The 15,560-nt window shown below is 39.1% G+C and overlaps 1 protein-coding gene across 1 annotated transcript in view; it reads left to right on the top strand.

Annotated features, from left to right (window-relative positions):
- The window catches only part of LOC134575508 (S-adenosylmethionine synthase-like), a 45,150-nt gene extending 34,154 nt beyond the window's left edge, over positions 1–10,996 (top strand). The window contains exons 6-9 of the mRNA XM_063434814.1: positions 701–919; positions 2,968–3,150; positions 9,039–9,172; positions 10,447–10,996. Of these exons, the coding sequence (XP_063290884.1) occupies positions 701–919; positions 2,968–3,150; positions 9,039–9,172; positions 10,447–10,549 (639 nt within the window). The 3' untranslated portion in view covers positions 10,550–10,996. The remainder of the gene's footprint in view (positions 1–700; positions 920–2,967; positions 3,151–9,038; positions 9,173–10,446) is intronic.
- The last annotated feature ends 4,564 nt before the right edge of the window (positions 10,997–15,560 follow it).

Raw genomic sequence — 15,560 nt, 5'->3', positions numbered from 1 at the left:
GCCAAAAATTATACCCTGGAAGTCCTTCTAGTGGCTATCTGCTAGACAGCCAACAGAGGTGGAGTTAACCCACCACACTCATTTATTGCAGTTTCTTAAAAACTGCCATAATTACCTTTGTAAGGTTAAGGGACCTGGGACACTGCACCCAGACCACACCAATTAGCCTAAGTGGTCCGTGAGCCTATATTGTCCCTTTAAGCTTATGCTGCATTGGTTTTAAAAAAAGACTCAAAGTCCAGCAAGTGAATATTTTAATCAAGTCATATATTTCACAAAGGGGGAAAGAAAACAAAAACAAGCATGCTTTCCAAAGATATATACTATAGCAATGTTATCTAAATTTATCTAATTGCTATAACCATATCTGGAAATGTTTTATCTTGTCCTGTACTAGTGATAGAAAATGTTACAGAAAAGAAAGGTAATTCAGCTGGAAGTGGCTGGTTTAAACACTAATGCCCAGTGCAAGGTGATTTGTGATAGCGGACCATTGGAAGTCCAGAGCCTCCTGGATATGATTGGCAAATTCCTTGTCATGGTTATATCCATTAATGCCCTTACTAGTAAAGTGCAACTTATATGAATGCATCAGTTGATTGAAATATTAATTATATTATCAAATGTGAAAATGATGGCTTTCAATAAATGGTATATGGTATGTTAGAAGAAAATGCTAACACTTCTACTTCTAACACAGGTAACTGTGAAGTACATCCAAAGGAATGGAGCAGTGATCCCCGTACGTGTGCACACCATTGTTATATCTGTGCAGCATGATGAGACTATCTCTCTGCCCGACATGCGCGAGGCATTAAAGGATAAAGTCATAAAGGCTGTAGTGCCATCTAAATATTTGGATGAGAAAACCATTTACCACTTGCAACCCAGTGGCCGATTTGTTATTGGAGGACCACAGGTATGTTTTATTTTTTTATTTCATTTCTATCACCACATTTTTTAAATTGTATTTCTATTTGTTGCAAATAACTGTTTGCAGTGCTGTTAGTATAAGAAACATTTTCATTGCTGAGAGTGGGCATTGTTTTACTCACTGGATTGATTTAGGGGTATAATTGTGTGCTACACCTTTAAAGGGACACTCTAAGCACCAGAACGACTACAGTTTAATTAATTTAGTGGTTATGGTGAAAAGAGCATATCCTTGCAGTCTGTTGTGTTTTGTCCTTCCAGTCCTCATGCCCAATATGCAGAAGCTGAACACTCACCATAGATATGCATTAGTATAGTGCATTTGTATAAGAAAATGTGGAGATTGCTGGGCATGCGGAGTGGGTTCCTAATGCTTTGCTTTGGAAAAGCATTGGATTGGCTGATGAGATCAGTATTACTGATGATCTCAGCTATGGGCACCGAGGCGTTCGCTGTGAGGGATTTAAATTTTTATTTCTATATTACAATTGTAAATTTGGGCCCCTAAATCTAAGACATTAACATACATGTTAGCATTTCTAACAGTAGAGTTTCTCTTTAGATATAATTCTAGTATTCTCCCCTCTGCCAAAATTTTACTGTTTGCCACTTGATAGCTACTAATATTTGTGAACACAGCCTTCTTTCTGCATGGGCCTTTTTTAATGCAGTTCTGGCAAGAGATGGTTTCTGCTATAGCACAGGCAGTCATTCAACATTATCGTAGAGAAGTTCACAACGCACAGAAAAAGCTTTACCAGCGGCCCGTGCATTTCCAAACCTTGACTTTTGGTAAACAATATTTGGATTACGTACCAATTCAAGAAATATTGTAATGAGGGAGAGTGGACACTGGGATGGCATAGGGAAGGGAAAGAATATAACATTGTGGGCATGGAAGAGAAACAACTTTAAGACAACAATATTTTCTGCAGTAAGGTAATCAGTAAAAACTAATCCAAAAATTAGTGGCCTTATTGGAATCCATGGTTGTATATCCAGTATGTTAAAAGTTCAGTGGTTACTAATGGCGATTTTTATGTTTACTTTGTATACACATATTTAAAGGAATACTCCAAGCACAACAACCACTACATAATGCTGTAGTGGTTATGGTGCAAGTAGTACATGCTTTTGAAAGGTTTGACTTCTTACCTGGGGTCTGCTGGGAAACGTTGTCCACCTCCACAACCTCAGCCAGAGAGGCATTAGCTCAGCAGAGGTAACAGAGGCACCTGAGCGGGAGCTTCCAGTTCTCTGGCTGGAGTAGTGGAGGTCGACCCCACGTAAGATGTCAAATTATTCTAAAAATGCTTTAACTATTACTATGGGTAAGTGTTCCATTACAAGGACAGCCTAAGCATCAGAATTGTTTCATCATAATGAATGGGATCAATATTTATATACTACGGATGAAACATCAGACATATAGAAATGCCAAGATTTAATTCTATAACAAAGTAGTTAGCTGTATTGAAAAGGACACTCTCAACAGCAAAACACTTTCAACTTATTGAAGTTCATTTTGGTCCTGTTCCATTTTGTCTGGCAATGTTTACATTTGCCTAAACTACTAGATAAGTTCAAGACTGACATCCTCATCCTCATTGAAGACCTTTGAGTTTCGAAAGGTCTTCACCTTCGTCATCACACACAAGATGATTCAATCAGATTCGGTGCTAATCTATGAGAAGCGTCAAATTGGTGAAGTCCAGCAGTTATGTTCCCAAAGCGCTATGAGAAGCAATGGATTTTGTTAAAAGTCATCATAAGTGATGACTTCACCGGAGGAGAAGCAACGCAGAGAAGAGACTGGCCCAGCGCTGGATTACAGGTAAGTTTTATGATGTTATTTATTCAAATTTTTGCATGACATGAGGAGCTCAGTCATGTAAGCAACAAAAGGAACACTAGAACGTAAAAAATAAATATATTTATTTTTAATATTAGAGTGTGCTATTTATGTTTTATTGAGTTATACTGCATTTTAAGAAAAAATTGAGTTTAAAAAAGATTTTTCTCTCTGTATGACAGGGTGATGCTGGTGTCACTGGGCGAAAAATTATTGTGGACACTTATGGTGGATGGGGTGCCCATGGGGGAGGTGCATTTTCAGGAAAAGACTACACTAAGGTGGATCGATCAGCTGCTTATGCTGCACGTTGGGTTGCAAAATCATTAGTGCACGCCAAGCTTTGTCATCGTGTCCTAGTTCAGGTAAGTTGTGGTTTTAGATCATCACTTTAATCATATTAATCCTCTTTAACACATTAAAAAAAATGTAAATAAATATTTTTCCCTCCAAGTATAAGTTGTAAATTGTCTTCCATAACCACTACAGCTCGCTTTTGATTTCTTGCCTGGTGTACTTTAGCTGATGGTCCTAGCCTCCACTACTAATTTAGGAATGCTGGAAGTCACTAAACAGGAAATTCGCTTAGCTCTACTGAGCTAAGCCTGGCTGTGGGGGGCTCCATCGCACTTCTGACACCATAATCACTAAAGTGAGTTGTAGTGGTTATGGTGCTTGCAATGTTCCTTTTGTACCATAAATAGTTCTGCTACCAGAATAAACTCACCTTCCAATTAAAGGAACACTATAGGGTCAGGAACACAAACTTGTATTCCTGACCCTATAGCGCAAAAACCCTCCATTTAGGTAGTTCCCCCCCCCCCCTCCCCCCTCCTCCCCTTACCTCCTTTACAAGTATGAAAAACTCACCTTATTTACAGCGCCGTGTGGGTCTGCTGGCACTTGCCCCATCCCCTTGGTGACATTATCAGAATTGCCGATTTTTAGCCAGTCCAATGCTTTCCCATGGCTAAAATTGACAAGGGGGAGGGCCAAACACTGTTTTGGCCAGTCAGCATCTCCTCATAGAAATGCATCTCTATGAGGAAAATTCAGCGTCTCCATGCAGAGCAGCACTGAGCCAGGAAGCACCTCCAGTGGCCATCTAAGGAGTGGCCACTTGGAGGTGTCCCTAGGGGCAATGTAAACACTGCCTTGTACTCACCAGAACAACTACATTAAGTAGTTGTTCTGGTGACTATAGTGTCCCTTTAAATCATTATAGAATAGAGAATGAGCAACTGAAATAAAACTCATAGATGTGAATAAACCAAAGTACTTTTGTGAGAAACAAAGTAAAAATATATCTAAAGGAAGGACCGTCGTTAAACGCAGGGCAAACGGGGCCCATGCACTCAGGCGCTTTCACAGCGCGGCCGGGCCCTTGCTTTTCAGCAGCCGGCTAGGAGGAAGTGACAGCCACGCGTCACTTCCTCCCACAGAAACAGGAGCCGAGAGGAAGGAGGACCAGCTGTTCCGGAGGGGGCCAGGCTGGGAGAGAGCAAGAACTTAACTCCCAGCCACCCCAGCGAGCCCACTGGACCCCAGGGAAGCCACCCTCCAGGAAAAGGTAAGAAACTGGAGGGTGGTTATCAAATTTTGCATGAGAGTCTGAGTGTATGTGTGTGTTAATATGTCTGTATGTGTGTATGTCTGTCAGTGTATGTGTATTTCAGTATCTCTGTCTGTCTGTGTGTATGTGTGCCAGTATGTCTGTCAGTGTGTCAGTATGTCTGTGTGTCTGTGTGTGTGTGTCTGTCAGTGTCTGTGTGGTTCAGTATGTCTGTGTGTGTCGATATGTCTATGTGTGTATGTCTGTTAGTGTATGTGTGTTTCAGTATCTCTGTCTGTCTGTGTGTATGTGTGCCAGTATGTCTGTCAGTGTGTCAGTATGTCTGTGTGTGTGTGTGTCTGTCAGTGTCTGTGTGGTTCAGTATGTCTGTGTGTCTGTGTGTGTCAATATGTGTGTATGTGTGTCTGTGTGTATGTGTGTTTCAATATGTTTGTCTGTGTGTAAGTGTGTCAGTATGTCTGTCTGTGTGTCAGTATGTCTGTGTGTGTGTGTGTGTGTGAGTCTGTCAGTGTCTGTGTGGTTCAGTATGTATGTGTGTATGTGTGTTTCAGTATGGCTGTCTGTGTGTGTCAAAATGTCTGTATGTGTGTATGTCTGTCATTGTCTGTGTGTATGTGTGTTTCAGTATGTCTGTGTGTCTGTGTGTCTGTGTGCCAGTATGTCTGTCTGTGTGTAAGTGTGCCAGTATGTCTGTCAGTATGTCTGTGTGTGTGGGTGTGAGTCTGTCAGTGTCTGTTTGGTTCAGTATGTATGTGTGTATTTCAGTATGGCTGTCTGTGTGTGTCAAAATGTCTGTCTGTATGTGTGTATGTATGTCTGTCAGTGTCTGTGTGTATGTGTGTTTCAGTATGTCTGTCCGTCTGTGTGTATGTGTGCCCGTATGTCTGTCAGTGTGTCAGTATGTCTGTATGTTTGTCAGTATCTTTGTGTATGTGTGTTTCAGTATGTCTGTCCGTATGTGTGTATGTGTGCCAGTATGTCTGTCAGTGTGTCAGTATGTCTGTATGTTTGTCAGTATCTGTGTGTATGTGTGTTTCAGTATGTCTGTCTGTGTTTATGTGTGTTTCAGTATGGCTGTCTGTGTGTGTCTCTGTGTCAGCACGTCTGTCAGTATGTGTCTGTATCTGTATGTTGTCTGTTTGTGTTTATGTGTCAGTGTGTATATATGTGTGTGTATCTGTATATAGTCAGTGTGTGTGTCTGTATGTGTCAGTGTTTGTATCTGTATATCTGCATGTGTGTCAGGTTGTGTATCTGTGTGTCTGTATGTGTGTCAGTGTGTGTGTCGGTGTATCTATATGTAGTCAGTGTGTGTACCTTTGTATCTGCATGTATGTCAGTGTTTGTATCTGTGTATCTGCATGTGTGTCAGGTTGTGTATCTGTGTGCGTCAGCGTGTGTGTCAGTGTATCTATATGTAGTCTGTTTGTATCTATATGTTCTTGTTGTGTGTATGTGTGTATGCATGTGTGTCAGGTAGTGTATTTGTGTGTCTGTTTGTGTGAATCTATATGTAGTCAGTGTATGTATCTTTGTATCTGCGTGTGTGTGTGTATCTGTATGCATTTTATATATGTGTGTATCTATATGCGTTCATTATGTGTATCTGTGTGCCATTGTTTTGTATCTGTTTGTGTATCTGCATGTGTGTCAGTGATAGTATATGTGTGTCTGTGTATCTGTATGTGTGTCAGTATGTGTACCTGTATGTTCTCATTGTGTGTATCAATGTATCTATATGTAGTCAGTGTGTGTATCTTTGTTTCGGCATGTGTGTCAATGTGTGTATCTTTGTTTCGGCATGTGTGTCAGTGTGTGTATCTGTACGTTCTCATTGTGTGTATCTTAAAGTGGTCAGTGTGTATCTGTGTATTTGCATGTGTCAGTGTGTGTATCTGTGTATCATTGCTTGCATCTGTATGTGTGTCAGTGTGTTTCTGTATGTTCTCACTTTGTGTATCTATATGTAGTCAGTGTGTATCTGCATGTGTTAGTTTGTGTATATGTATGTATGTGTGTCAGTGTGTGTATCTGTGTATCTATATGTGTCAGTGTGTGTTATTGTTTGTATCTGTATGTCTGTGTATCTGCATGTGTGTTTCAGGTTGTGTGTCTGTATATCTGCATGTGTATCAGTGTGTGTGGCAGTGTATGTGTGTAGCGGAGGTACAATATTCTCCAGGTTATCTCCGCTTATAATCCAAGGGAGACTCAGGAACAAGGCAACTGTAAATCCACAAGCAAGGTTTCCAGCAGGTAAAGTAATACAGCAATATCCCAGCCGCAATTCCAATAACTGGACGACACACAGTTTCAGGAGCAGAACTGACAATCTTTATTCCACAGTGCCTTATAAAGCATGCTCCCATGCAAGGGATGAGTTTTCAACAATTAGTACAGTATCCAATCTGGGATTAATAACCTCCCACACATTTCCTCCCCTCAGCTTACATCATAATCCCCTTTACACTGTACTCAGATTCCTCCAGTTCCTAGATGTACCCCTAAACCTAGGGGTACCCCTTTAAATGGGACATCCCCTGATAGCCCTGATCTGGGTGAGTAACATATCTAAAAATCACCCAGATCAGACCAGGGGTTCGGGACTTTTATGGAGGTAATAAAAAGTCCGACCGCGCTGGATGTAACAGCCGAATTGGGTTCCATGCGATGGGGCCCTGCGGTCGGTCACCGTATAAGGGAACACTTTACACGAATGGCTAAAGGTACAGCGATTAGGTAGGGTTCACAGGAATCCCCTCGTTCGGTTGTTCCTGTCCACCGAACGAGGGGCCATTTGGTAGTTTGGAACCGTACGGACCGGGCTGGTGAAGGTCTCAGCGGTGTTCGCCTAGTCGAGTGTCCGATTTGGGTTCCAGACCCTCGATTGTAAAACACCGCTGTTCGGTAGATTGTAAAATGGCCGCCACCACGTGTTTGTTTCCCGAATGGCGGCCACCCCGAGACAAAGGACCTACCGCATAGCTCGTTAATTACCCGCTTGCAACATTGTTGCCACGGGTAATTGAAGGCACACTTCACACAAGGGAGGTCTGGTTGTTTGGTAGTTTCATTCCCTTACTTTATTTGAATGATTCTACCGAACAATCAGAGGAATACACTTCTTTTAAAACACATAGAAACTGGCAATGTACACGAATACAGTTATTCACATGAAATTTGTAGGACAGCCCAGGGTCATCCGCTACAATGTGTATATGTGCATACATCTCAGTATTCAAACACACTCCTGCATTGAAACATTAACACTACATACAAACACACCTCTGTGTTAAAAAAAACCAAAATTATATATAAACACACCCCTGTGTTAAAAACACCAAAATTATATATAAACACACCCCTGCATATGCATAAATACATGCTTGCATTCAAATGCCATGCCAGTGGGATGGGGGGCAGGGGGCCCAAGCAAATGATGTCCAGGGTCCAATCAATATTAAAGACGGCCCTGTGTAAAGGTGAAATCTGAGAGGGTAGTTCCTGTAACTACTTTTTAAAACATTTCGGATGCTGCTTCAATGTAAATAAGGCAGGTACTACATTGCAACCTATTGCAAGGGAACAAGCATGGTGAATTACGAGGAATCAATCAGTGTCATTCTATGCGAAAATAGCGAGTTAAAAACAGAGCTGACTTAAAATTCACTGGTTTATTACTGACAATTATTGGATTTGTAGATGTTCCTGATAGCTTTAAACAGTACTGCTAAATAAATTTAACAGTTTTGTGTATTGAAAAGTAAATTCATAAATTTTGGCTAAATAGCTAAGCTAAAATGAGTTGCATACTTTTTCCAAAACAGCTATTTTGGCTTAAAGTAACACTTTAGTTGTTTTTGAGATGGTAGGCATCCTATCAATGGATGCCCAATGAGAAAAATAGCACATACTATTTTTCTCAGTAAACGCCAACTAACAGACTATAATTTTGCTTTAAAAAAATATTGCAGCTTTCTGCAGTGTAAGCCCACCCCTTTAGCCACGCCTCCTCTTTTCACAAAAAACATTTCTTATTAGATGTACTCTAGGCATGTTCTCAGCCAATGAGAGTTCAGTGCGAGCTGAGTTGCTGACTTGAGACCTGCCCACAGCCAGTCACTGTTCTTTGTGACTGCCTGTTGGTGAGTGGGGGTAGTCAAGGCAGCAATCCAGTTATGCTTTTGAAAGCATTCAACATGAGGCTATAACTTTTGCCTCACTCACTCACTCACTCACTCACTCCCTCAAATAGATTTGATAAAGATTCTATGCTTCTCAATTCAAAGCATTGCTTACAGATTGTGATGACAGATGTGCTTGCAGAATGTGTTATTCTCTGAGACACAATGGACTGACTGGGAGATCATCCGTAGTTATCCTCGCTAGTCATGATCTCCTACTGAGCAGAGTGGGGCTGCAGCAAATCTAGTGGAGGGTCTTAAAATCGATAATAACAATGGAACATGTGTTCGTTCCCAGAGTTTTCCTTTAAGCATATTTTCGGAACCTAACTTTATTCTTATGTCACAGTTAGGCAAAAATCTACACATTTCACTTTAGAATGAATTGTAAGTGCTCGGGCTAGATAGTGTACCAAAAAAAATGACATGAAGAATGTTAACTGTGTAAAAATTTTTATATGAAATTCATGAAGGTATATATGACTTGTTTTGCAAGGTATCTTATGCTATCGGAGTGGCAGCTCCATTGTCCGTTTCCCTTTTTACGTATGGAACATCTGAAAAAACTGAAAAGGAATTACTAGATATTGTGAATCACAATTTTGATCTACGACCTGGAGTCATTGTGAGGTAATTTTGATAAGTAATTAGGTACATTCCATAGTACATTGTATGTAATCGCTTTTACTTTTTTAAAGGTATATCCCTAGTTGCTATAATAGTCTGCAGAGATGATATACAGTTACATTTATAAACACTTACTTGTAAAATTGAAAATGGATGTACCAAAACAACTTTAGCGTAACAAAGCAGTTTGCTGTATAAATCAGGCTCCTGTAGTCTCACTGATCAATCATCTGCTATTTAGGAGTTGATTCATTTTGCTTATGCCACCTTAGCCACAGCTTTCCTGGCTGAGAATCATACAGCCTTCATGAATTATTTTTACAGCACAGTGTGTTTACTTTATAAATTTGTATCTCCTGCTTTGTTCATGGAACTTTAATCATACACAAGAGGCTTCTGAAGGCTGTAGTAGTCAATTAACATGGCCATAGATAATACATTCTTTCTTAGTTTGTTGCAAAATTGGAAGTGCTTCTGTTTTTTTGGGTTTTTTTTTTTTTGTCCTTCTTTTGGATCAACAGCAAAGTAGATGTGAGAAAGTCTGAACTTAAGGGACACATTTCTTTTTTCACCTATGTAACTATGATTTAACTCCTAAATGTCAGAGAATTAGGCAGTGAGATTTCAGGGACATGTTCTACACAGCCAAAATGTTTCATTAAGCTAAAATAGTTTTTGTGCCTATAGTATCCCTTTTACTATTACTAAATAATATCCGAATTGTAAAAACAGATTTTTTTAAAAGCTTGTCCAAACATAATCTAAATTACTTAATTATTTTCCTCTCTCTTTCTCTGAGACTCTCCTAGCCCTCACAGCCATTACTTTATTCCCTTTCCCATAGTGGGCCATCCTTTATTTGTCCCTTCTCCACAGTGCATCCCCTGCTTTATTTGGTTTCCCTTCTTCTGTTTCCCCACCCTCTCCCTACAATATATTCCCATTCGTATTTGGTTGCTGCAGTTTCTCCAAAATTCTTTGTGTGTTTGCTTTCAAAACAGTGTAACGTAGGCCCACATAAATGTACAGTAGGGTTGAACAGTAGTAGAGCTTTGTAACAACTACCCAAGAGCTGATGCTCCAGTAATTATTTATCCATGAACATACAGACTTTAATGGAAAGTCCTGCTTTTATTATTTGGCTTTCAAATGAAATATTGGTATTCATATAATCGTAATGAAAACATAATCCCACCAATATGTACAAAGCACTTGCCTAAAGTTAAGAAAACTGTTTCTTGTCCTACAATCTTACTTCTTTTTTTATATCAATACAGGGACCTTGACTTGAAAAGGCCAATCTACCAAAACACTGCATGCTATGGCCACTTTGGAAGGGATGAATTCTCTTGGGAATTTCCAAAGGAGCTGATTTTTTAACAGTGGCAACACTGTCACAAGGGCATTGGTTACAATAAATATTTTCACTCAGAAATTCCTCAGTGAGTGGGATCATGAAGGGACTTTCAAAAGTGTGGTGGTTAGTAGCTCACAACATCGAAACGGAAATCTATTGAACCAGAGTTATAAATGTATATCCATGTCTTAATACATAGACTTCTGTGCTGGGAAATTGACACATGTTTTAATTGATGCTGATTTGAGAAGAGCAATATCACAGATGTTGCAACAGGACACAAAACAATACACTAAAGGAAACATATTTTAATTTCCTTTAGAATACATTATTGTAAAAGATACATTTTAAACACCATAACTACTATAGCTCATTTTAGTAGATTTGGTGCAAATAGTTGTTTAATGCCATCTTCCTGCTTAGTGCAAAACCATTTCCAAATACTATAACAAAAAACAAAACAACGGACTCTCCCCTTCTGCAGCTCTGAATTTCAGCATTTCGGAACTACATGCCCAAATTTGGATGTCAATGATAATCTGATAATCACTATTAACACTCTGAGCCTTGTAGTGCTATTCACAGTTGGATATGTTGACAAGTTTGTACAGACCGCAACAACATTTCAAGACCAGAGATTCTGATAAAATGTTTATTGAGTATTTAATACAGAGAGAAAAACACCCTTGATCAGAGGGGAGGTTTGTAAATGATGGTAAGTGGCAGTCCATTGCAGACAATTGTACAACATAAACCACAAGCATCGCCCAGGAAGGCTGGACCTTGTCATATCTCATGATTTTTAAAACACTTCCTAAATCAACTTATCATCTAAACATTTGCTGTTTTTTTTCCCCCATATTTGCACGCATCAGCAATATAAAATTAATTCCAGACAATTATATTTTCTGGACCATGGGTTGTCATCCATTGAGGACTAATCTTTCGTATACTATAATTGGGTTACTTCATATAAAAATAAATAAAGACATACACACACGTTTTTACCACATGCCCATTGCACCCCTCCTTCGTCTATCAACAACCCCTGTCGGTTCCTCTTTTCAGTTAAACACAATCATAAAGAAAACAAGAATATAGTAAATGTCCAGTATGATATCTTGTGATGGCAAAAGAGGTTCATTCCAAAAGACAAAATATTAGTGTTATGTTCGGAAACAAAAATAGAATCGCTAAGGCAAAATGGAAAAACTTAGGCTGCAGAAATCATGCAAGTGTAGAACAGATGATTAATGATAGAATACCTTTTTGCTGAAATCTGTTTATGCAGCATTTCATTATGAAATGCTGCACATACAAAGTTTAACCCCTTTGCTACCAGAGAAACCACTGTATCTGGTTTGTCATCAGCCAGCCCAGACAAAGAGTTCTGGGCTAGCTAATGTAAATTCTGTGCATATTTCTATGCACAGAATGCCATTCAGTGGCTGAGACTGGTCAGCTGATGCTCTTAGTTAATGAATGAGCATCAGGATTAGCATCCGGTTTCTGCAGTTCTGCATAAGCCAGATGTCATAATTCTTCTGAAAAGGAGACCAAGCGCGGATCCAGATAGGAGGGTAAACCGTTGTTGGCAAACTGTTTGCCCAATTCTGGAGAATGGCGCCATGGTACTCCTGGCATCATAACATCACTGTAGCGGTTATGATGGTCGGAGTAACACTTTACATGCCTTGGTGCATTATCTTAAATTGTGCAAAGCAATTCGGGAAATTGGAAACAAAGACTCTTTGCATCATATTAACAAAAACAAATTGTGATCATAGTGCACAGACTGCTGCGTTAATTTGGAAACTTTGTAGTGGAAAAACACTACATAGCTACACTTAATATCACGTTATGCTAGATTGTATTATATAGATTTCTGCATACTACAAGGTCCAATATGCTTCCCCATGCACAGTTTTCGGAATTATTTTGTTGGGTTTTTTAGTTTTTTTTTTTTTTTTTTTTGCAGATTTCTCATCTGCAGTCAATCTGTGAAATAGTTTGGTAGATAATTTCTAATATCCTTGTATGTTAACCAATGAAATGCATATATTATATCGAGTATTGTTTAATTTAAAGAGCAAATCATGTATAACTGGAACAAGAAGCAACTCTGCTTACTAATACATGTGTGTATTCTAAGTGTTCTATAGCACATTCGTCATGCTTTAAAGTAAATAGGAACAAATTGCAACACTAGCACATGAACATAGGACAGAACATGTTGTCTATAGATTGTTGTTTGCGAATATCTAGAAGCATTAGGGCAACTGACAGTTTTTTTCATGTCATTTTTTATCCTTACTTTATTACTGGGAAAGAAAAAAATTTAAGAAATTATATGATGACATCAAATACTGAAATATTTAAAGGAACACTCCAGGCAAAAAACAACTTAATCAAAATGAATGAGGTCCTTTAGAGGTAAACCATCCACGAGCAGTTTCACACCAAAGTCTTTTCAGTGCTGGAAAGCTCTGCTCCTCCAGCACTGATTGCTGCAAAGCTTGAAAATGAAATCTGGTGTGCCTGTTCTACACGGATTGCTGCGAGCATGGCGCCGCTGACTGGCTTAGAGCTGCCAACTGCTACACTTTTAATAATGATTTATGTATGGGTATGTGTAAATAAAAGTGCTTAGATCATATATGTACATATATATATGATCTAAGTACTTTTATTTACTTTTTAAACTTTTATTTAAACAATAAAAGATAGTGTGCAGCACAAGTGTATAATACCACAGAATAAAATGTGATGCATGCACTGTGGTGGTATATATAACCAATAGATAACACACAAAATACCCAAGATATATAAACAGAATCAGATAATTAACCAGAGATCAACTGCTGGGGGTTCCAATAGTATAACCCTTTTCTGACAGTCTGTTTTTCGGGGGTGGTGTGTTGTAGCAAGGAAAAATCCAAGAGATGTTCCTCTGTGTGAAGCTTGTTCCTCAAAATGAATAATGTAGAACAGGCACACCAGTTACAAAGGTAAGAATTTTCATTTATTCATAAAGTATAAAAGTTCTTACATGAGAGTTGTAATGATGCTGTTCATAGGTAAGTACCCAGTAGCACAACGCGTTTCGACGAACAAGGTCGTCTTCCTCAGACTGCACCTGCCCCCAGCAGTTGATCTCTGGTTAATAATATGATTCTGTTTATATATCTTGGGTATTTTGTCTGTTATCTATTGGTTATATATACCACCACAGTGCATGCATCACATTTTATTCTGTGGTATTAAACACTTGCGCTGCACACTATCTTTTATTGTTTGCATCCACTTTCCTGTGGGATTTTTTTGTGATTATTCCCACTTAGTGTGTCCTAGCAGCTTTATTCAGCGCCACGGTTTATACTGTTTCCTTTTTTATACTGTTTTCCCAAACTTTGTAAAACTTTTCTGCAGGCATTAGGGGGACTGCCTGAGAGCTCAAGCAGGCCCCCTACTGGCACTGCACAAGTCAGCTATTCCGGCCATGTGATCGCAAGGACCCCTCGATCACCTGGCACAGGAGGGCCTGATCAGACAGTGGGAGTCTGCCTAAGCTCCCAGGCAGACCCCAGGATCGCGATCGCCAGCGAGGCATCGCCAACGATCAAGTAAGTGGCGATTTACTATCGGGTTACTAACCAGGTACATCCAAGGTTATAAACTACCATTTTGTCGGGCGTACCTGGTACATCCGAGGTCGGGAAGGGGTTAAAAGAACACTATAGCGGTAAGGAAGACAAATGTGTATTATTAATGCAATAGTGGACTTGTTGCCATTTAAGCCCCCAGCCTCCAACTGCATGGAATAAGAAAAAAAGGTCTTTTACTTACCTATGCTTCCTCGCAGTGCTGCTCTCTGCAGTGCTGTTCATGCTTTTTTTGGAGATCATCCAAACCAATTGTGCGGTAAAATGAAGTGCTGCGCCAATCAGATTTTTTTGAGACTATCTGATAGAAATAGCTTAGTTTTACGCGGCTACTTCTGTGGAAGCGCCTCTAGTACCAGCAATGGCCACTATGGTAAACTGGAAGTGATCAGCTGACCTCATTATGAGAACAAATTATTGCAATTTTTCAGTTTTATATTTATATATTTTTTTTAAAACATCACTTTGCAGCTGCTCAGAGCAAATACTGCATACTTCCCTAAATATTTACATTTATAATAATCCAAACCCAGTTTCTCTTTGCTATTTGTTTTAATGTGTGTGAAGAATATTCTAATGTAATAATACACCGCCCAATAAAAACGTTACTTTCAAACACTGATCCCACATAATTCAAGACTCATAAGACTCCAAGCTTTTAGAAGAAGATGGTAATATTGATGATCTTAAAGGAACACATGGGGCACCATAACCACTTCATCTCACATAAGTGGTTATGGTGCCTGGAGTCCCTTGGAGCCATCATATATTCAAGTGTTAAACCATTTTCAAACAGTTTAACACAAAAAGTAGTGTCTGCAGGTGCCAGTCTGCTGTCTATACCTCCTGTATGGGCTAATTATGGAAGCATTCTCTCGATCTAGATAGGCATTGAGATGAAGTTGTTATGGTGTCCAGAGTGTTCCTTTAATATTTGACATAAAGGGTAAATGCAAATTACAAAAGAAACTATTTTAATCAGGCTCCTTTTTCTGGACCAATATCAGTTTCTAACCATGAACATTTTCTTTGATGTTACTGTAAATCTAATCCATATTTTGGAAGCCATTTGTAAAGAATCACAGTTGCAGAGATCAAAATGTTTTCCACTATAATAAAAACATTCAGACAGATGCTATTTACTGGAGAATGTGCTGTTTTTGATATTAGTGGTATAGCTTATTTGATGTTATTAAAGCAATTATTGTATTGATTTATCTATGTTTAATGTTTACAGAAATGCTGAACACTTCATTTTGTTTACCAGAATTTTCTAACTCACATTTGCTTTTAAATGGGACATAGAATGTGGCAATGATACATCATGTGAACTTTTATTGAGATGCATCAATCATAATAAACATATTCTTTG

This window comes from Pelobates fuscus, chromosome 10 (assembly GCF_036172605.1).
Source record: "Pelobates fuscus isolate aPelFus1 chromosome 10, aPelFus1.pri, whole genome shotgun sequence".
Classification (NCBI taxonomy): Eukaryota; Metazoa; Chordata; class Amphibia; order Anura; family Pelobatidae; genus Pelobates; species Pelobates fuscus.
The sequence above is the reverse complement of the archived record's forward strand: the minus strand, read 5'-3'. Positions and strand labels throughout refer to the sequence as shown.